Here is a 23,785-nt window from a genome sequence, read left to right as displayed (position 1 = left end):
TTATGCTTGTTGCCTTATTTCACCTTGGTGGTCATCAATTTCTTGTAGTCAAATATAACCACTCTGGGGCTTTTCTTTCCTTGTCTAGGAGGAACACAAATAGGATGCCTAGCTAGAGATATCGTGACCAAACCCTTCCATAACACTTATCATTCATCCTTTTCTCTTCTTTCCATGATTTTGAGTTTGTTGTTGTCAGTCACTTGTATTGGTTCCCTGCTTGTCTCATCCTATGAGAAGAAGGGGCTTGCAAATACCCAGAGGTTGATGTTGCAGCAAGAAAGAATAAAAAAACATATGCCAAATGTTAAAATGCAAAAACAATGGCAAAGGACGAATTATAGTCAAAGGCCAATTTAGCTTAAGCTCTACCCCCTCATGTGAGGTCATCACCTCACTCCCATCCATATCAAAGTAAAAGGGACTTAAAAGAATATCCCAACTCGTATAAGCGATGAACTGCCCATATTAAAAGGAGATTCAAAGGAAAATTAATGAAGCTTGTACTTGTAAAACAAGCTAATGAAAGAAAAATATAAGGCTAATCAAGGGGTGGAAAAAGCACCATTTAGGAAAGGGTAACTCATGTACAAAAGTGTTCCCTCTACAAATACCCTCATGGATGAAACTCTTGTACAACCCATGTATACGAATATGATACCAATCATGAAGTCCACCCCTAACCATATCACTTATCAATTGAAGGGTTGGCCTAGGAACTGCTCCTCCCCCTGGGGCATATTCTTTCACTATCATTTGGGAGCACCTAATAAGGGTAGTTGATGACTCTCCCATACCTAAATTTGGTAACTTGCATAAAGTCATAAGCTAGTGTTAAGTAAAGAACATACCTAATGTGATCTACTGATGTGGATTTTGTTAGATTTTAATACTAGGTTCGGTTTATTTCTGTCCACAATTGTTTATAACCAGAAATTTTTTTGTGCTCAAATAAATTTTGAAATTCCTGGAAAATAAATACACCGATGTTTATAATTTTTCCTTCAGTTTTATTAATATGGAAAATTAGGGCCTTGACCCACAGAGATACACAAAAAATACAGCAATAATTGAACCTGAAAATGGCCCTCTGGATATTCGTCCTAAGGGAAATTCGACCTCTGGAAATACACTGTTCTGAAAGATAAATGGCCATGGGAAATCTTGACCTCTACCTGCAAATTTTGGCCCTTGTTGTATGGCCTGTGCACTGGAAGTCTCGACTCCTCTACAAAACTTGGACTCCAAGACTCGTCCCTCTAGCTTACTTCAGCTCCTCCCTATACTTCACGCAACTAACTGGAAATCTGTCTTCATTTACAATTTTGACGTGTTTAGAGTTTTTGGCCTCTCTCCTCCAAGTCTCGGACTCCGTCTCCAAGAATTTAACCTCCTCTAATTTCTGTTCCAGAAAATCCTTGCTGCACACCTTCTTCTCTTTAGTCATTGAGCCTCTCACTCGTTGAGAAAATCACTTTCTCAAATACAATATGTCTTCACCTCTTCCTTGGGATTATTTTATAATTTCATCTTGAGGTAAATCCCTAACCCTCAATCTTCAAAGTGATAGATGACTAGGAATAGGTTTAGTTCCTAACCCACTTAGATCAATGTTAGAGATTAGATCTAAGTTAGATGAATAATTAAATTATTTATCCTTAGAAATTTAGCTCAATAGCCAATGTTAATCAAGTAAATTAATTAATGTGCTTTTCCTAACTTAGACTTAGGAAAGAAATCGTAATAACCCTTACACCTAAGAAGAAAACACCTAAAGAGGCAATATGACATCTTTTGCATGCTAAGACACCAAGCCTATGCAAAAGTACTTGCCTCAGCTAATAACACCAATACTTGCTCCTAGTGAGGAAGGTGTTTTGCACCACCCTCAACTTATCCCTGTAGAAAACAAACTTCCCCTTCACTAGGGGCTTGGTGAGAATATTTGCAACCTGCTCACCTGAGGATATGTACTGAGGCTTTAAAACTCCCCTCTGGACCTTGTCTTTGATGAAGTGATACCTGATTTCTATATGCTTGGACTTGTCATGAAACATTGGATCCTTAGAGAGCTTAATGCAACTTTGGTTGTCACAGTGAATCACTGTCGAGTCTAACTCAAGGCAAAACACCCCCGTGAACATCTTGTGAAGCCAAATGGCCTCACAACTCGCCAAACTTATAGCCATGTACTAGACCTTTGTTGAATTGAGCACTAAACTCTGGTTCCTACTAAACCATGAAATCGCTGCTGTTCCCAAACTGAAGCAACACCTCGAGGTGTTTTTCCTGTTACCTGCACTCCCAACCCAATTTGAGTTTGTATAGTCCACTAATCACACTCCATCACCTTTGACATACCTATGTCCATACTCCACTGGACCTCAAAGATACCTTAGAACATGCTTTGTTGCCACTCAATGGAACCTACTTGGCTCCACCATAAATTGGCTCAGTGTATTCACAACAAAGCATACATCTGGCCCAGTGTCGACCAGATACATCAAAGAATCTATCCACTGCCTCTACAATGGGGAGTCCACCAACTCAGTCTAGGAATTATTGATAAAGTTTAGATCTCTTGTCAAAATCCTACTCTCTTAATATTTAAGGTTTTGGTATTGTTATGGTAAAAGCCTAACCTTTTAGGGTTTGTTGTTGATGTCTAAAAACCCTAGTTCTTAGGGTTTGGTAAATGAGGGTTTATGAAAAAACCCTTGTAATAATCAATATAAAACCCTAGAAATGGATATCTAGGTGTATAGCCTGGTCAAAATTTGTTGTATATTTAATTATAGAGTCTGTATCTAGGGTTTATGGTAAAACCCTTGTATGAAACTAATATAAGTGTCTAGAAAATATTGCTGGAATCATAGAGATGAAATTCTAATATGCTAACTTGATTATTGATATTCATGATTTAATGAATTCTTAGAAATATAATATTTTCGATTATTGATATGATTTAACTTTGACGAAACCCTAGGAAATGTTGTAGCAAGAAGTCTAATGGATGAAACCCTTAAATTGATTATAAAACCTAACTAAGTTTGGGTCTTGAATGTCTAAATTCTGATTTATTATGCTTCATATATATTTGTGTTTGGTTGTACTTGTTAAAGGTTTACAGGTACATAGTCCTCAAGATGATGAAGATGCTTACCTCATAATTTTGATGATAATTTGATGATGTGGAGCATGATGGAAAGTGGGAGCTATCAGAACCTCGATGACATTAAGGTTTGATAGATGACCTTGTTACCATGTAAACAAATGATGAAGTTGTTGGAAAGATGTAAATTCTTCGATGAATTGTTGGAAGAGCCTGTGTAATGTCCCCAATTAAATTAATTTTGCTAAAATGAATTTCTATTTTTGCAATTGGGTGTTGGGAAATATTTTGGCATGTAAACTTAGGAAAAGTGGGTGGAGGGAGTCCCCACTTAATTTTTGGAGAGATGGAGGCCACCAACATTAGAGAAAAGGAAAGATTAAATTGGTAGTGGGATGTGGGGGCCACCCAAAAAGGGGAATTCAAACCCCTTAGGAAAATCGAATTGCTAAGGGAAGGAGGTCGAAATATTGGATGGAGGGACCCACATGAGGAGGCAAGAAGAAATTATAAATAGGAGCATAGAAGCTATTGGGGTGTTTTTGTTCACTCATCTATTTTCTTTATTGCTCAAGCTGTTTAGTTGGGTCACTAGTGCTGCTTAGCACAGAGTTCTCCAAGGGGAGAATTCACCTTTCTTTCGGTGGACTTCGAGTGCCACCCTAGGAAGGCAATCTATTGCTACTTTGGTGAGAGGGTGTGGAGTATTGCAACATATTTCATTAGATTCCTTCAGCTAATTCGTATTCTAGGGAGGATGCAATAGAGAAATCATACCACTCATTTCGGCTAGCTTCCAAGGGTATTTTGTCGGGAGAAAATCAGTGGAATTGTTTGAGGGAAGGCTCAACCTTTGTGGAAAGTTTTGGAGCTAGAGGTGATTGCTATTGAAGGGAACAAATTTATCTTCCTAGGGCCTGCACAGGGGGTCACTAGACAACTGTTTTGTGGAGTTGGGTTCAACTATCTTGTGCCGGGATTTGATGTAAAACCTCTCCCCTATATTCGGGAAAAATTCCTATACGATTCCTAATGCATATTGATGATAAACAAGGAGAGTTTGCAGCGGATAGAGCCACAGAGGACGCAGTCTCTACTGTGGAGGGTATAATACCAATTTTGGGTAATTCTGGGAGGTCAGAATTAGCCCAAAATATTTCTGGGTTTTGTTGGTCAGGGGTCAAGGAGTTGGCTCCTAATTTTGCAGAAATTTTGGGGAAGTTTTGGTGCTCCAAACAACAGAATTATTTGGTAGCCAGTGGGGAGGAAAGAGCTGAAATTTTGGGTCCTGGATGGTTGATAGAATTTGCCAAAACCCTTTCTGGGTTTTTCTGGGTTTTTGACAAGGATCTCAGAAATAATTTGGCAGAATTTTCTGGGTAGATTTGAGGGGTCAAACAGGGGTCCCAACTCAGCCAACAATGTACTTCTTCAAGGGCTAACACAGTCATTTGTTGGGGAGCTTCCTGCATCGTTTTGGTAGCTGATATTTATCCACTTGGGGCATGTAGCTTGCTCTAAGAAAACCCAGTTGCACTCACTCCAATCTATTTTGTACTCCAACTATATAATAAAATTGGCCCATTTTGGTTGTGTTTCTGGCTCATTTCTGGTTTTCTGATCTGTGCACATTTTAATTGTGTTGAATTTGTTGCATTCGCTTGATTATCACTAATAATTTTCCATTAGGAACATTATAGCCTGTATGACAAGAAGAATAAGATAGTTGATGGACTTGTCCTTAGATAAAGGAAAGTGTATATTTCCCTAGTTGAGAGGGAGCTTGAAGAGAAGTGAATGACTTGATGAAAAGGCCATGAGGATGTTGAAATTAGAGAATAGCTTAAGCACTATTAATGGTTATTCATAATCAACAAAGTTGTGAACAAAACTTGGATGTTTTTGAAAGATGTGCTGAAGCTGAGTTTGGTGCTGCTGAAGAAGTTAAAGAAGATAACTTTTGACGAAGATATGTTTGATAATGTGATGATGACCTAAGCAACATCAATATATTTGAAGATTCCAGTGGTTTGTGCTAACTTGTATATATATCTGAATATTTGTTGCTAATTGGGATTGTGATTGTACAAGATCTCTCCATAAGAAGGTTCAACATTTGAAGCATGCGCAGATTGGTGGATATATCTGGTTTAGTTGATAGGTAGAGATGAAGCATCTTGGGAGGACATCTGGCCGACCTATGATGATGTCTAGATCCCAAAGTAGGGAGAGTGACGTGGGTCTTGGATCTTCGACCTTGGATACACACCTAGATCCTTGGGTCGGTGTTAGAGCTAAAGCCTGATGGTACCTAGAGTGGCTAAAGCTTGGAACACACCTTAGTCCTACATGGTTAGATACCCTGGGCAGGTATCTAATTTGTAGCATTGCTTGTGCTATGGATCTTCATAGAGCATATCATTTTGAGATCTTCCATGTACGTCTGTATATATGTAATTATGAATACCTTCCTAGTTAGAGGGATTGTTGAAGAATGTAACTAGTGTCGATCTTCATAATTATATTTGAGTCATAATGTAATGTATTTGTTAAAAAAAGAAAATGGAATTTTATTGTAAAAGAAATTGACTTTTTAAAGCATGGGTTTCATGTTTGGGTCAATGATTAATAGGTCAAAGCCTCCATTGTAGGCTTCTAGGGTTTATGTCAAGAGTCCTTGTCCATGTCATCATGTAATAGACCTTTCTTAGTCTTTGTTTATCAAGAAAGAAATTTATTTTTATATAAAATAAGTTATTTAGGCCTCTTCCACCAAGTTGGCCTAATTGGGAGGCGAAATCCAGTACATAAAGGTAACAACTCGACCTCATTTGGGACACAAATCCAAGCAATTCAATCTGCAGCTACAGGAGGACAAAATGAAGTGCAAAATAAGGAGCGAAGAAGCCTAGAAGAACAAGAAACCCTAAGCGAAGAAGGAAGAACCTTATTTTCTCTCTCTTGTGTCTCACACGTGTGAAAATCTATAGCTGCAGGAGGGCCAAAGTTGTAAGGTTGCAGTATGGCCAAAATTCTGACTTGAAGCTAGGTTGAAGTAGTTTGAAAAAAGTTGACTTCTAGTGTTTGGTTCATCATCTTGAAAGGTTGACTTGGTGGAGGAGGAAGGTCTTTTGGTCTAGTCTAAGGTCTTGGATTGTCTCAAGTTTGATTTGAATCTACTAGTGGAAGAGTTTGACTGGGTTTTCCCCTTCTTAGGGTTTTGGCCTTGGCCTAGTGCCTATAGCTGGTGTCCTTGATCTTCATGTTTTATTTTGATAATTGCTTGATGAAAAGAAGACAAAAGAAGAATATAAAGAAAGTAAATAAGAACATAAGTATATAACAAGTAATTGTCAAAACAAAAAAAATCTTTCTACCTTTCTAGTTTTCTAACAAAGGTGATCTCAATGGACCTTTCTTCCTTAAGCAAGGCTCTGATACCATGTTGATTTTCTAGGTGCAAATAGGGTTAGTACAATATTTCTGAAATTCTGATAATTACTTTTGATGTAGATCTTCTTTTAACTTTTTCCAATATATCATTCAACAATTATACTTTAGAAATTCAACCATAAAGAATAGTGGAATAATAGAGATCACAACACACAAAAGAAGACAAGATTTTACGCTGGGAAAACCCAAAAAGGGGAAAAACCCAACAACCTTTTTCAATAGAGAAATTCTTCTTGTTCAATGAGAGACACATCTAGACCTATGGTCAAACTTGGCCTTCTCCACCAATTCAAGTCACCCAATATGATGATGCACTACGCTCTGCTTGTCTGACCCAGAAGTTCAACCCTCCTACAATAGCCAGTTGCCCCAAAATTTCGGCCCTGCAACAGTTGCCCTAGTTACCCAAGAATTTCGGCCCTCTGCAATAGTTTGCCCAGGAAAAATGCGAACCATAGAGAGAGAGATGAATCCACACGTGCGAGTTGCTAGAGAGAGGGAGAAGAGAGAAATTTTGGCCTCCTTTGTCCTACTTCTTCCTTCGCTTGCTTGACCAAAAACTATCTTGTGTGAATGAATGCGAATGCCCAAAGGAAGGAGGTCGAGCTGCCTTTATATAATAGTCTATCTTGGGTGAATGGACGTGTCTCTTGGCCAAGGCCGACTTGACTTGGAGGGAAGCCGACTTGTCACTTTTGGAGCCAAAATTTACATTTCAAAAATTCAAATTTTCATCTTTAAAAAGTTGCAATGGGACTTTGACTCAAAATAAATTTTCCTTTGACTCAAGCATTTATAAATATGCTTTACAATGATAAATACAATTACATCAAGTGACCAAATGTACATTATGAAGACCGACCATAGTTACAAATTGTACATTGATGTCTTGAGGGCTGACTTGGACATCTTGTGGAGTCAAAAATTAGAATTCAAAAATTAAAATTTTTGTTTTTGACAAGGTCACAAAGTCACATGCCTTGTATTTTTCTTTTGACAAATATATGAAAAATAAATTTTTCTTTTTAGCATGAAGAACATGCTTTACATAAATATCAATGATAAAAATATATTAATATGAAGACTGACCATAGCTACAAAATTCAGCATAAGGTACATCCTCTATGCTTATATGGTGTGGCCAAAAAGTTTTGGAGTACCCCTGTTGAAAGAGGGGTGATACCAGGTAAATGGGGAGTCAATGTACAACCCTTGTCAGGCTCTCCGACTAATTTTCATCTTTACACTGCTTTGTTGAAGCTCCGTGATCGTATCGTGGCACTTGATCTTGCACATGGTGGTCATTTGTCTCATGGTTACCAGATTGATACTATGAAGATCTCAGTAGTTTCAGTATTCTTTGAAACAATGCTTTATACATGGGATGAATTTATAGGTAAAGAAGCTGGGGGTTTTTGGCTCAAGAAGAAATGAGGAATCACCATGTTCCATCATGGCTGCCTGCTAGCAATCCAAGCTTGCATTTCCATTCTAGATCTGCTTACTCTTTAGATCACTGATTGATCTGACAAGCTTGCTAATAATAGGAAATCAAAACTAGATACAAGCAAAAAAAATAATACAAAGGCTTGATAGCAAATAATTGCGAGATGACTAAATGAAAAAAAAATTGACTACAAAAATGTAATACAGATCTTGTCAATCACATGCCAAAACTGGTTCCAAATGTAAATCAAATTTACCAGATATTTTTGATTGCTTGTCTTTGCCATTGCATATTACCATGGAGAAATTTTACCATTGCATCCCCAAATGGATGTAGATCAGCAATCTTATTGGTGTAGAGACTTCATCTCCCATGGAAAATCTAGCATTGCCATTTCTTCAACCCCTGTCTGATATCATCACGTACCTCTCTTAACCTCTGATATGAACTAAGTTCGTTCTGACACAAAATGAAAATATTCAAAATGTTTTGAATAGAAAGAAATTCATGTGGACAATATATACATTTTACACAAGTAATTGATAATAGAAAATATGATGGTTGTTTGTACTTATTATTATATAATTATAAATCATTTAATTATATTATTTTATATATTTATGTTCGTAGCAACCTCATAGCCATGTCTCTGATACCATGTTAACAATTAGGTGAACAAGACAAGATAAGCAAAGTGGCAGAAAATGCCTTAAGCCATTCTCTTAACACATTGAATTGATCTTAGGATCTGAATTTATAGTACATCAATTGGACCATTCTAGATTTAGATCTCACTGACAACTCATCAATGGATCATGACAACACCCTCCTCAAAGATAAGGATTGCAACTCATATCTATCTGGTCTTGGACTTTGTGATTGTTTAGGGACTCACAATCTAACACATACATCATCAGTAGTAGATATGTCTAAAATTAACAATTTGGTTGACAAATGGAGTTAAAATGTTCTCTCTTGCAAAACTTGTCCTATAGAATAATTCAAACTTTCTGAGAAAAGAATGATGATTCTAAAATGTTCGAGACTTATATAGTCCATGTATTGTCTATGTTTGACTGGATTGGAGGGAGATATTCCTTTCTCTTTCACAAATTTTTGGTATATGGTTGTAGGACAAGTAGAGCAAGATGGCTTTAATCTTTACAGTTTCCAATTGAAAATGATTTATTGTAAAACTAGATAAGTCTATGATCTTGAAAACTATATTGAACTCTCACAAATTATCTGTTAAGAAATTTATTTTTATGTCGTGTATAAGATGAAATGTTGAATTGTACATTATTGAGATTAGCTTCTTGATTTTGAGCATTCTTTCATCTGATCCAACTACAGTTTCACTGTGTGGTGATGGACCTCTTTAGTCTGATCTTTTATCCACTTGTTTTCAGCTCCTTGTTCTGCATTGCAAATACATTGTGTATCATTATTCGTATTTTTCACTTCTGACTGAAAAATTTGGCAGGGCAAATTCTATATTTTGGACTCGAGCTTTAAACATTCCCTGTTCGCAGTCTTTTGTGTTCCCTTCTCAGCCACAAGTACAACTTGAATCTGGATGCCTACAAGAAAATCATTTCAACATGTCAGCATCAAAATTTGCAACTGAAGATACTAGTCCTGCTCATAGTAGTGAGTATATTGATTGAGTTGGGTTGAATGCCAAATTGTTGTAAATAGTACCTTTGTCAAATCTTATAGAAATTGGAGGGTCATTTAAAAGGGACTGATTTGATTAATAGAGATGTTGAATAATGTAAGAAAATCTAAGGGCATTGTCTCTTTTTCAGATTAGTTCTGTGGATGATAAAATTGTAGTTTGAGTTTGAGTAACGATGAAAACATTAGAGTGATATGTACTCATTTCTTTTGTACATGTTATGTTTCAGATACCAGAGATTGTGCAGAAATAGTATCTGAGCAATCATCAACTGTTTGGGTTGAGGGGTTAGTCCCAGGCATCGATTTTTGTAACCATGGTATTTCAATTTCTCAACCATTCAATGTTTATATTCATAGAGTTTACAGCTTCCCTATAAAGTTTCTTTTAGACCTATGTTTGTTTGAATTCAAGTCCAACCTCGTGATGAACACTAAAAATACATTTTTTTTGAATAGATTTCTAGCACTAAGTTATTGTTAATGCTCGTTAAGTTAGACAAGTTATTTATTCTGAATAGACTTGTAGCACTAAATTGTTGTTAATGCTCCTCAAGCTAGATAAGTTGTTTTAGATATGCTTGTTTAATTTAGGTTGGATTCATAAAAAGCTATGATTTATTTTCATCTTTACTATTCAATATTGTCAGATGTCGTACTAAATGAGTATTTTGTTATGTGATACAATGACGTTGAATTGGAGAGTTACATCTCTGTACTCCTTGTTCCCACTTTGTGCAAGTATCATCTGGTATGAGAGGCTCATTTTAGCTCTCATCGTAATCTTCTTTAGATTCTGTCTCTGCATGTAAGTTTGCATCCAAGGTTTCAACAAAGTAGGTTTATTTTCTTGAAATATCAATCTTCTTTTTGATGAGATGAATTTATGATCCTAGTTCACCCCTGCTCAACAACTATACCATCTTTTATGGACTACAATGTAACTCTTATGTTTTCCTATATGGATTATCTCGTTGATTGCTGTACCTTATTATACAATTTCCTTGTTTGCCTCAAACTCATTGCAGGATGGACCACATTGCCTTGGTTTGAAATGTCAATTCAAAAAAGAATGTGATTATTCCAAAAGAACCTTTAAAGAATGACATTGATTGGAGAAGCCTTAGACTCGAGTATACTAAGATTGTTGTGGATTTTATATTTAGGGTTTAATAATTGGACAAATGCTTGGGGCTGTTGAAAAAAGCATGAAACAATTCCTATTTCAGTGCCATATGTCATTCAATTTAAAATGTTGTATATGACTAAATTGGATTTGCCATTGGTTAATTGTTTAATTGATACTTAATCATTCATAAAAATAAATTTGTTTGCAGATCCAAAAGGAAAAGCTTTGTGGGAAGTAGATGATGAGAATGGATCAAGAAGTGAAGTTCCTTTTTCAATGTATCTCATAGCTGGTATGGGCAGCTCCTTTGCAAGCAGGTCAATTAAATTTATATCATCAAGTAGGTGAAGGATTGAGTGTAGTTGGGTTGAATACCATGGTCGCTTAGAGGATCTAAGGAAATATATTTTTACGTATATATCAAATGTACAAAATACTATTTTTTGCAATTGAAAAGTTATTTTAATATTGTTTAAGAATTAGAAACCATTAAACATGGTGGTGAGTATTCTCTCTCAAGCATAAACAAAATGAGGTGTTCTATTGTATTTGCTTATGAATAAAATTCAGAAGTTGGCATATAAAAAATGAAGTGTTGACTCAATGACGTGGGAAAACTTGACAACAACTCAGCATATTTAGAGATACAAAAATGTTTGAAAATTTTGGAAGAAAAAAGTTTTCCATTCATGAGAAATCCATCATTTACGCATTAAATTAGATCACATTGTATTCAGGAACTCTTGTAAATATTGAATAGTGAAATGACATTGTAAATGTATATCTATATTCAAAACTTGAATAAAAACCAAGTAATTAAATGACTTCAGTATATAGATGCCAAATAGTTCAATCTTTTGACACACATATGCCATTGAAAAGGGGGTCATGGTGTACATGATGACTCAAAAAACTGTTTGAAGCTCATAATGGAAACATGTTGTCCTTCATACCTACTGCCAACATTTTTCTTGTTACGGTACTATTTTTGATGCAAATAAAGAAAGAAGAATGGATAATTAATGAACATAAAGTAAGTGTGATATTTGGAGTCATTAATGATAGTTTGATTGTGGGTGGTGCTGCTGCAAAATCTAGTAGGTCTAGTGCAAAGCCTTACTAGGTGGATCCAAACCTTATGGAAACAAGAGATAAACTGTCACTGTCACTGTGACCTTGGCTGTAATGCCCTCTTTTTTAGTCTCCTTTATAATGTAGTTAGGATGGATTTCCAGTATGTGTGACAACCAGGTCACAGGAGCAAGATTATATCATCAGTGGACCTTGCTACCTGCTAAGTTGTACCTAGTAGGGGTGAGGACCCCATGGCCCAAGGTACAGGGCACCCATCAATTTTTTCAGAAGTTAAGAAGTTAGCAGTGTTGGAAAATTAGAAAGGTAGAAAGATTTTCTTATGATGATAATTATTTGTGATATTCTTGTGTTCTTATTAACTTTCTTATGTTCTTCTTTTATCTTTGTTTCGTCAATAAATTATCAAATACAAAACATGAAGATCGGGGACACCAGATGCAGGCAGACAGCCAAGGAAAAACCCCTATACATGGGAAAACCTAGTCAACAACTCTTCCTTCAGTAGTTTCTCAAGACAAGATGATATAATCCAAGATTCTTTGACCCAGACACGGAATTCCTTCAGTCACCAAGTCAACCCTTCCTTTCTCTTTAGATGATAACCTTCCAGCAACAACTTTGACCTAGAACTTCGAACTTGCAGCAACAAAACTTTGACCTAGTAGCAGAACTTTGACTTGGTAGCAACAATAAAACTTCAAATTGGTAGCAACAACAGAGCTTTGACCTCTCTAGCAACAAAACTTCGACCTCTCCAGCAGCAGAACTTCGACCTCTCCAACAACAAAACTTCGACCCCAACAATAGCCCAGTAACTTCACACAAGAGAGAGATAGCCCAAAAACTTTGATCTTGTCCTTCTCTTGCAATTCTCCTTCTTCTCTAGGAACTTCACACTTTTTCTGCTCCTCCTTGTGTATTGAACTTGTTGAGTGAGTGAGCAAATGGATCGAATTGCACTTCTATATATGGCCTCTTCTGTGGGTCCAATTACCCTAATGTAGGTCAACTTCATCAGGTAAGGGCCGACTTGGTGTGGAGGTGACAAATGACTTATTTGACTCAATAATAATTCTTTTTACATGATTCAAAAGCCCAAGAAGGGTCTCATAAAATGGACAATGACTCTAATGACTCCAAATAAAACCTAGAAGTCCTCAATGGGGAATTTGACCTAAAACATGATGACCCAAGCATGAACCCCATGCTTTAATAAGTCATAATAATATAATAAAATTTTCTTTTTCTTTCTTTTGATAAATACGTTTCATTATGAATCAAATACAATTATGAAGACTGTTATGAATATAATTCATAACAAATAAATAAATAAAATAAATAAAAATATTAAATAATTAAATATTAATTAGGTTAAATAGTCATTAAGTTAGGTGAAAAGGCATGTCTAAAAGACATTCCCATTCACGAAAGGTCACCTGTTGAGGTATAAAAGTAGGGCCTCATTATAACATCTTATATCACTTATACATTTTATATATATAATAAATTATTATTATTAAGTACCTGTGTGTATTTTAACATTCAAGTCTACAAGCTATCAGTTTTCTCGCTTCAGCCATAGCTTTTATGCTACAGTGATATCAGAGCCATGGCACACGATATAATCATGCGAGCCTTTGAACGTAGTTCGTCGCACAATGTGCCATTACATTTGCATCCTGATTACGTAGAGCAGTTTAGTGAAATTCAAGAAGCATTTCAACGATTAGAAAAATCATGTTCAGAAGTTACAACATGTTTAAAGAAAAATTATGCAGAGGAGGACGATAACGATGGTGATGAAATGAAACAAGGTGAAGTGTTAGATGATTATCGTGATGAAAATGAAGAGGTTGTAGAAAATTATGAAGATGACATATTTGAAAAAGAAAAAGTGGATTATGGGAAAGAGAAGGAAGAAAACCAAGAATGACTCAAACTCAAATCTGAACGAATTCACATTTGGAAGTATAAAGGGAGGACGAGACACAATCTTTTGGTATACCGTGAAGATCCTACTCTTGAGGAAGCTAGAATAGAGATGGGTCAAGAAATTCTGCTGGAAGTTGATGGAATGCCTTCTTATAATAGAAAATGTTGCAGGTCATATGCATCTGTAGTGCAAGAAAATGACCTTTCCATATTTCCAACAACAGCTCAAAGTGCACTCATTTATGCACACAAGGAGGATTCAATTTGTTTACCAGTAACATCTCAAAGGGCACACACATATGCACACCTGGTAATTTTGTGGGATTAAAAGGACTTTAGAACCTTGGTAATATTTGTTATATGAACAGTGCTCTTCAATGTGTGCTCCACATACCCGAGCTAGTCAATTTTTTTTTGGGGCATTATCAAGAACATATAAATCATGATAATCCTCTTGGTTATAAGGGCGAGTTAGCAACAACAATTGATCTAAATCGCGTGAAAGACAAGCTTTATACAGATATTGATGATGAAAATGAATGCTCAGATGAGACATTAGCAGAGACATATCATGCATACCATAAAGCATGGGAAGATTCCATCATTCAGGATCTGTCTGATTCCTTTATGCATTTACTAGTTACATTTCCCAAAGATCTAAAAATGACAGTTACAGTGTTTAGCAGTGATGGCATTGAAAGGCCTACACAACATCTAGCACACTGTGAAACTAAGATTCTGATGGCATTACTGCACTTGTACTCCATGCAGAAGGACAGGGATCTCGCGGTGTGTCTTGCTGGGTTTTTGTTCCAGTTGGCAGTGTTTCTTGCTGGGCTTTTGTTCCGGTTGGCAGGGAACAAATACGGCCTAGTTTGTTGTTCTGATTGGCAGGCTACAAATACCTCTCGTGTATATTCCCTTGCCGCCAGACATTTCCCGACCACCGTATCTGCTGGTCTAACCGTCGTCATTCGGTCCACTGCTTCATATCCTTCCCTGCTCCGTATCTTGTCAGTCTCGCCACTAAGAACCTCGTAGGCGTTGTTACAACACCCTTCGGCTGCCGTCCGTCTGCAATCTGGTAGCCCGTCGGCTGTCAATCTTCCGATTCCTTGTTTATCTGCGGCAAGGGACGTGACGCTCGGTCAGTGAGTGTGGCCTAGCTAGCCAATTGGTGTGGTCCGGTCACCATCAAATATCTCCCGATCAAACAGATCAATAACATCAAACATGCTTCCTAACCTTTGGGAGATTTACTTGAACAATCACAACTCCAATTAGTAAAAAAATTTTCAAATACATAAGTAAACACAAACCTTCGGGGTCCTCAGACATCTTGATGCTGCCCTGATTGTCTCAATTTATCACAGTAGGCCTTACAGACTTGCCAAACAAATCTTTGTAGAAGTTTCCTCAACCATACAACTTCCTTTCCTACTTCACATGTAGCATCATATTCTACAGATGGATCCTACTTTCCTTCTTTCAACAACACTTTAATATACATTCTCCAATTTTTTCTTCAAGGTATCCATCATGACTATAATATGCCCTCCCTCTCAACTTTTTTTTTCCAAGGAAAAAATCAGTAACCTTTTATTTAAAAAATGAAAAGTTACATTTGCAGATGCATAAAGCATTTCTGTATTATGCCCATAGGGCTCAAGTGCTTTCGCACCCCATGCAACGTTAAAAACTTAACGTGCACTAGAATAAGAAGAGAGAGAGAGAGTAATGGGGAAAGGCAAAAAAACTAGAAACCGATAGTGAGTTATGGGCTCACCCTTCAAGTTTTTCTCCCCTTTTTCTTTTCGACCTTGCGCCATTCTCCTTGAGTTGGATCGATCGAAGCTATGACTATCTGTGTTTCTACTTTCTGTGAAGCTGTTTCCTTGTCTGAATCTGAAGTGTCTGAGTGATGATGCCTTTTGGTCCCTCCCATATTCAGATCCTCTCTTGCCTTCTCTCCCTGATTTGTGTGTAACTGTGAGGCCTTATTATCTGATGTGGCTCCCTTCTGATTCTCCATTCCTTGAGAGGCCTCAGCATTCTCAGTGGGGGTTTCTTCCTCTTCTGCTTCTGATTCTTCGTCCTCTGAGACGGGGGTTGGAAACTGCCATCCCTTCCTCTGCTTCCCTTTTTGCTTCTTTTTGCTGTTTACCTTCTTTGCTTCTGGACATGTGCTTTGCAAATGTCCTGTCTGCCTACAGAGCCTACATCTGAATGCTGTGTTTTCGTAGTCTAGTGTTTGCAGCCAATTTTGTTGTTTGTAGATCAGCCTGATGTTATCTGGCAACCCTTTACTTAGATCTACTTCCACACAAATACGTGCGAAAGTATAGACCCTTTCATCAATCCTTTCCAGATCTGTTTTGAGATATTTCCCTATACTGTTCCTGATGCCTTCCAGCACTTGTACACTCCAAAAGTGAAGGGGAAGGTTGTAAAGGCGGACCCAGACCGGTACTTTGGATACCGTCATTTTGTTTGGATCGAAATCTGGGAACCATGGGGTCATAAACAACCCCGATGTTCCCCAAAACCAAGGCCCAACACTGATGATTGTATCTCTAACTACCTTTGATGCAAATCTTACGATGAAAAACCCCTTGGAGCATAGATGTATATCACATTCCATGGTCCACTTGGTGAAGATCCAGTGGAATAGGTCCATTGGTTTTGGCCAGAAACTGTTAAAACGACAGATTAGGGCCTGTGTTTCATATGACTTAACGAAGTCATCGAGCCCTGTAGCATCAAAGTTAAGGGCTGGAGTTTGCCCTAGCTGATCTACTATGTATGGTCTAGGTGTATATCCACCTTGATCTGGAGAGGACGCTGATTCCCTATTGCCCTGTAAGATGTTTTTATAGGAGGAACCTCCCTTGGGTTGATGCTAAGGTGCTGCCTTTTTTCCCCCCATGTCTCCTCCTGAGGAACTTGGCTGTCCCTGTGGCATAGCCCCTCCTCTCAGCCTGAGGTTTAAAGCAATGATTGATCCTGAACTTATCTCATAGCTTTTTAGCGTTCTACTGTCCTGGAGGGACCACCTACCGCTGACCAAATGTTGGATCTGAACCGGGTATCCTGTTACTGCCCATATTTGGTTTTTCAGCTGCAAAATAGTACTTTCTGCATGTACCCACACTAAACAGGTTTTTCCTGCAGGGGTTTTAACAAAAATTTGAAAAGGAGTTGTTGTTACCTGTTCCGTCTGTAAACCATCTTCTGGATCTGGCCTCGTATTGGGGCGTTTTTCCTTGTGCATGCCTAGATCCACCAACCCTCTGCCAGATCTTTGCTTTTTGCCACTGATCTGCTTCCTGGATTCTGACTGTTCTTGAGTATTGGCCTGATCGTGTAGATCCAGGCCGGATCTAAGCACAAACCCCGCAGATCTGAAGAATTTGGCCCCCGATCTGCCGCCATCAGGTTTCGGTCTCATCTTGCCGGAAGTCCTCTGCACAAAAGGATATTTGCATGCGCAGTCCTTTTCGAATATACCGTGGTGCCCGGGAATCCCAGTGGCACTGCTCATAGATCCGCAGAGCCTCCTGCGAGATCTGACCTGCGCTCCATTGGGATCCATCTCGATAATATTTATTTTCTCCAGTTGCTGCAATGCATGGCATGCAGAACCCCTGCTCTTACAAAAATGAGGTGGGCAATACCCATTTCTCTGACTGCCACCATAGATCCTGCGGAAAGGACCGAAACCGAATCCATTTCTCAGAAAAATCTTGTGTGCCATAGAAGCTGCGCTGTCATGATACCATTCGGGATCATATTGGGCAAGATCGATCCAGTGGGGGGGCTCTATCTTTCCCGTGGGATGGGCGGCGTACACCCTGACGAAATCGTGAGTACATGCCGTCGCCATGGAGCTCCTTGCCGCAGGTTTTCTCCCTGTGCCCTCGAAATTCTTGTGTGGTCAGCTAACCGCCCTCCCTCTCAACTTGGGAGATATATCCTTTCTTTTATCCAAGTTCCCTCTTAACTTAGGGAGATCAACTACTTTCCATGACATTGGAGAATCTTTCATGGCTTCAATCCTTCTTATCAGAGTCATCTTGATCATCATCATTTATATAACATCCTTCATCATGCTTGCCAATCAAGTCAACTTTTCTTATGAATATCTTCAACATCTTGAAGATTATGTACTTGCACAACTTAGAGAACAAGTACAACCAAATACATAGAAGCATGAAGTTAACTATATTAAAATCATATATCAAATACCCATACTTAGTTAGGTTCATAATCAACAAGAGACTATACTTCAACTTCTTGCTAGACTTTTGTTGCAAACCCTAGATCACATCAGTGACTCAATCAAGATATCAGTCTCATTATATCTAGGGTCTCAATATTTCTTTCAGACTCTTCTATGATATATTGCAGACCCTAGAAGCAATTCATACAAGTACAATTCTACAATGCATCTAACAATTTTCAGAATTTATATAATAGACTTCTACTAGGATTTAATGCAAAACCTAGATTCCATCTTTGAGATACTAAGCCAGCCTTAGATATCAACAATCAAATCCAATCATAACACAATCTAAGGTTTCAACAATATGACCAACTCTTTGTAAGAACTAGGCTTTATTATTACATCTGAAACAATAACACCATATCCTAGAATATCAAACTTCTAATAAGGCTTAGTTACAAACCCTAGAATATACGTACTATGAGCATCAACAATTAGGTTAACACATATAGATCTAGGATTTCATAATCATGCACAAGCATATCCAAATAACATATATTAAGCAAATCCATGATACAAACATTAAAGTTAGACTTAAAACAAACTTGATCAGGCTAGGGTTTTGATGAGACAGACAAACATACACCTAGGGTTTCATTCCTAGGAGCTTGCTCTAGATATATAAGGGGTTTGCTCATAAACCCTAATTTACCAAAACATTAAAGGTATAAGATTTCAATACACAAAAAACCCTAAAAGACTAGGGTTTCTATCATAATAGTATGAAAACCCTAAACATGACATTACAATCAAAACACTGTTACCGCTCAAACTAGCAGGGGACCTAAAGGGGATTCCTAAAGGGTTAAATGCTAGACCAAGGGAAACTAATGGAGACTTAGCCCACTGTGACCTTCGCATGGGAGGAGACCTGGTATATATGGAGTCACAAATGAAGGATAAATCAACAAATGGATATAAAGTGACCCAAACAATCCCTTTCCAGAAGAGGGTCAAGAATGGAGCTTGGTTTCTTTCTAAGCAAGGTACAATGTCTTCTATAAGGTTGTGGGGATTTGAGGGTTAGGTTTAAGGAATATAACTTGTGAAAGAGTTTCCAAATCCCTAAAATCCTTATTGAAATTGGTATCCCAGATGGTTCTTGAAGAATTGTCTTTTCAAAGGAGTGGGACCACACAGGACCAAGTGGACCCAGCCTAGGTTAAGAGGCAAGAATTTAGCAACCAATGATGTTCTTAACCTAGACAAGGAGGGGGAAAGGATCAAAGTGAGGATTTTCACTTAAAGGTGTCAAATTGATTCTATGTGGTGCTAGCCCAGGGAAAAGTTTGATCTCAGAGCTAGGGTTTGGGTTATCTCACATCTCCACTGTCGGAATGGCTTAAAAATTGGAGGAGGCCTTGAGGACACACCAGTGCAGGAGAGGCTAGGAGATCGAACTTTTTGGAGGGCTACTTTGTCGGGAAAATGATGCCCTAGGTGACCCAACTTGGCTAGACCTAGAAGAAGGTGAAAAAAAGTTGATTTTTGAGTGACCACCTCTTGGTAGATCAGTGCCTTAGTATTGGGAGAATGGACTCTAGGATAAATATGAACGAGGACCTTGTTTCTTAGTCAAGGAGGCCTTAAGACTACCTCGCTTGCCTTCTAGGGCAAAGGGAAGCAACCTTACAACTTTATACTTCAAATTGCAAAAGGTGATGGCTTATCAAGATGAATTCGTTGATAGAATTATCCCTAGGAAATTTCATTCAAAATTACATGGCCCATACATTGAGAGATGCTATATAGAGACAAAATTCCACAATTAAGCAGTAAATGCATGTAGCAAAGTGAAATTCCCAATCCAATGTATGTGACTAAGTAAAACAAGAATAAAATTAAAAACATGTACTTACATGTAATAGAACATATCCAACCATCCACAATTTGACAATAGAGAAGCTCCAAGATAAGATAAACCAAATCCAAACATCAAAATTCATCCATAAAGCTCCAATTCATCCTCCAAGAAAAAGTGCGAAATTCTCAAGAGAGAGAAGAGATCCAATCCAAAGTGATGATGAGCAAATGAACTCATCTCACTTGTATTTATACACTAATGAGGAGTTCGAATTAGTCTCCTAGGCCTACATAAGCCCCAAAAATAAAATAATGTGCTAATCAATGTTGCATTAATCGTTATTGGGATAATATCGGCGCGAGGAAAAAATTAGGAAAAATCGTAATTATCAGGAAATAATCGGAAATAATAGGGAAATAATCGTTTGGTACAAAAATATTCATTTTTTTCATTTTTTTTTTTCAATTTTTTTAACATCTAAACCATCTACAACATAAAATAAATACATTGACGCATAAATATGATAAAAGAACTAATATATAAGATGTTTAATATCATTTCTAGTGCTAAAATCACACATACATTGAATCATGTCCTAAATAGTAAGTCCTGACTCCTGAGTCCCAACTCAACCTCAAAATATCAACAAAAAATATGATAATGTATCTCATCATGTCATAATGTCATATACAATAAAATGAAGAAAATAACTAAAGTCTAATCCTATTGATTTCGTCTGCCCCTCTTGCGAGAAAATGCCACAGCTTTCCCTTTCCCTCTAGATGTAGATGCTGGTGCCTGTGCTGGTGGAGGTGGCAGTGGAGTCTGATGTGCTCTAGAAGCTGAAAAACTAGAAGTAGGAGCTATAGGAGGTAGACCACGTTCTCTATTGGTGGCAGTGGTAGCCCGGGCAGGTGGTGTCACCTCCTCCTCCTGTTCCTCCTGCTCCTCCTCCTCCCCCTACACTACATCTTGCACTAACCAATCATTAGCAGACTCCATGAGAGGCCTCTTGGCCTCAACCCTCCATGCAGCAGTGGTGTCAATCCCATCCAATCAGATGGCCTCCACATCAGGTGTCTTCTCAAGTTGCCTTACCCACAATCGAAGATTGTAGTAGACATAGACCATGTCATTAAGGTGCTGGGACTCCAACCTATACAAAGACCATGAAATAATAATTAATAATTATAAAATAATATTGTTTAATGAATTCAAAAATTTATTTGGAAATTTGCAATATTTTAAATGTTTAAGTGTTAACCTGTTGCGCTTCTTGTTGTGTATTTTTTCAAATACACTCCAATTGTGCTTACATCATGAGGAGCTACATGTTTGGCTAAGGATGCGAATGGCAAGCTTTTGCAGAAGGGGTACCCTGCCACCATACATTTTCCACCATGCATCTACAACAAAATTACAAATAAAATTTTAAATAAACATAAGAAAAAAATGGAATTTGAAGAGACAATGAAATTTGAAACAAAGTTACAAACTAAAAAATACCTGGCATTTTAGTCGTCCTATCAATGACAGCCATGTCAAAGCCAAATGTGCCACCTGCCATTCTATATGTCTCAATTTGTTTAGAGATCTCTATACGTTGTTCTGGAGATCGCACCATCTTCTGGAGATAGGATAAGAATCCATACATGATCTCAGCATCAAAATCAAACCCACATGCGTAAGAAAATGCAGGGTTCAGGAAAAGCCTAGCAGCATGAATGGGACGATGGAGTGTGTTGTTCCATCGCTCATCAATCACTCCCCATAGGAAGAGTTGTCTCTGAAACCCATCATCTCCCTTGCCATCATAGTAGGTCCAAATGGCTTCTTTGGCCCTGTTCATGGCCTCATACAAATAGCCCATTACGGGCTTCTCACCATCAACCAACCGAAGAACCTTTACCAAAGGTTCAGTAACGGTGCACACCTCCTGCACTCCTGCCCAGAAGTCTTCCTGGTATGAAACTAGTCTGCATACGACCTCTCCCTCTGGTTTGCGGCTCATTGGCAAAGCACGCCACTCCTCTGAAAGAAACATTCTCTTCACATCCCACATAGAATTCAAGAGGAATTGAAGAGATATGAAACTGGTGGCAAACCGTGTAATGACGGGGCACACCAACTCTTTGTTGTTGGCGAATCTTCTCATCAAGCTAAGCACAGATGTATGGTTATATATAAATTTTGTAATGCTTTTGGATGAATCAACAATATCTTTGACAAAGGGAATTTTCCCTATGTCCTCCAACATCAAATCAATACAGTGTGCAGCACAAGGTGTCCAAAATAAAATAAGATGCCTGTCCATAAGCATCCTACCAGTAGCAACATAATTTGCAGCATTGTCCGTTATGACTTGGACAACATTTTCTGCACCCACCTCCAAAATAAACACATCTAGCAAATCACATAAAGTTCTTGCATCTTTGATTTGTGCAAATGCATCAACAGATTTGATAAACATAGTCCCCTTGGGACAACTAACCAAGAAGTTTATAAGGGTTCTCCCCTTTTGGTTAGTCCAACCATCTGACATAATAGTGCGTCCTGTTTGTGCCCATGATGCCCTAAAATCCTCCAATCTTTGGGTGCAGTCACGCTTTTCATTTTGAAGAGTCCAGCCTTTGAAATCATGATAAGAAGGGATTTTGTACCCTGGGCCAACAGTTGCAATAGCATCAACAACAGGTTGGAAAAATGGATTATTCCTTACAATGCTGAAAAGAATATCACTCCAGAGGAGAAATTTTGCCAGCAACTTGTCAGCTTGTTTTTTCTCAGTTCTTTTTAGCATTGAACTAATAGATGGCTATGAACCAGGTGTGGTTTGAGGAACAAAAAATGATGTGGCAGCTACCAGATTGGTTGATGTTGCAGTAGAACCAGTGCCACTTGCTTCAGCTGACCTTTTTAGTTGCCTTTTGATTTCTTCTTTGGCCTCTCTGCTCTGGTCTAAATTTTCCAATGCTCTCATGGCTCTTTGGATGAGTTCAGGATTTGTATTTGTATAAGGCCCCACATCTTTTCCAGGGATTTTTGCAAGGTGAAACTTCAACCTGTACACCCCCCCAGACATAGAGTGGCCACACAACTTGCAAGTCAAGTTTAGTCTATCATTCGAAGCATCAGGTTCACCATATTCCCAGAAAGGATCCAATTTCCTTGGCATGTTTGTTTTTGAACTTTGAAGTTGCAAACTTGAATGGTGTTTCGGTGAAGTTGTGAACCTATGGGAAAATAAGGATTACAATTTAGTATTTACAAAATTAAAAGTTACAAATTTACAATTTAGTGTTTTAATTTTTAATTTTTACATTGTACAATGAAAACCCAAGTTACCCAACCAAAAACAACCATTCCAAAGTTCAAACCCAAGTTACCCAACCAAATGGCAAAAACAATGAAAAAAATCATAAACAATGTTTAAAAACAATGAAAACAAAAAAAAATTGGTTCCCATAGTCATACCAAGTTACCCAACCAAAAACAATGAAGAAATACAAAAACAATCTTTAAAAATAATGAAAACTAAAAAAAATTGGTGCCCATACCAAGTTACCCAACTCAAAAAAATGAAAAAATACAAAAACAATATTTTTAAACAATGAAAACAAAAAAAAATTGATCCACATACCTTTTCTATGGAGAAATCGGTCTCCTCCTCTTGATTTTCTCCTTTAAGCACTTGAATCAGCTTCAAACCCTCTCCAGCAACGTCTCCCAGCTCTCCTCTGCCCTCTGCGCACGACTTTGCAAATGATTTCATAAAAAAACCAAAAAAACATTATAAAACCTCACTGTCGGAGACCCCCACGATAATTTTGATTGTTATCGCGATAAATTCGAAT

At 37.8% G+C, this 23,785-nt stretch overlaps 1 protein-coding gene across 8 annotated transcripts in view; it reads left to right on the top strand.

Annotated features, from left to right (window-relative positions):
- Positions 1 to 23,785, top strand: part of LOC149191548 (SET domain-containing protein) — a 411,000-nt gene that overhangs the window by 153,645 nt on the left and 233,570 nt on the right. For all 8 annotated transcript variants that reach the window (XM_089404325.1, XM_089404324.1, XM_089404322.1 and 5 more), the window contains 3 exons: positions 9,496 to 9,662; positions 9,920 to 10,009; positions 11,027 to 11,110. In XM_089404325.1, the coding sequence (XP_089260451.1) occupies positions 9,496 to 9,662; positions 9,920 to 10,009; positions 11,027 to 11,110 (341 nt within the window). The remainder of the gene's footprint in view (positions 1 to 9,495; positions 9,663 to 9,919; positions 10,010 to 11,026; positions 11,111 to 23,785) is intronic.

This window comes from Pinus tabuliformis, chromosome 2_2 (assembly GCF_031772625.1).
Source record: "Pinus tabuliformis cultivar Carrire ecotype Pingquan chromosome 2_2, CPIR1, whole genome shotgun sequence".
In the NCBI taxonomy this organism is placed as follows: Eukaryota; Viridiplantae; Streptophyta; class Pinopsida; order Pinales; family Pinaceae; genus Pinus; species Pinus tabuliformis.
This window is presented reverse-complemented; position numbering and strand designations above follow the sequence as displayed.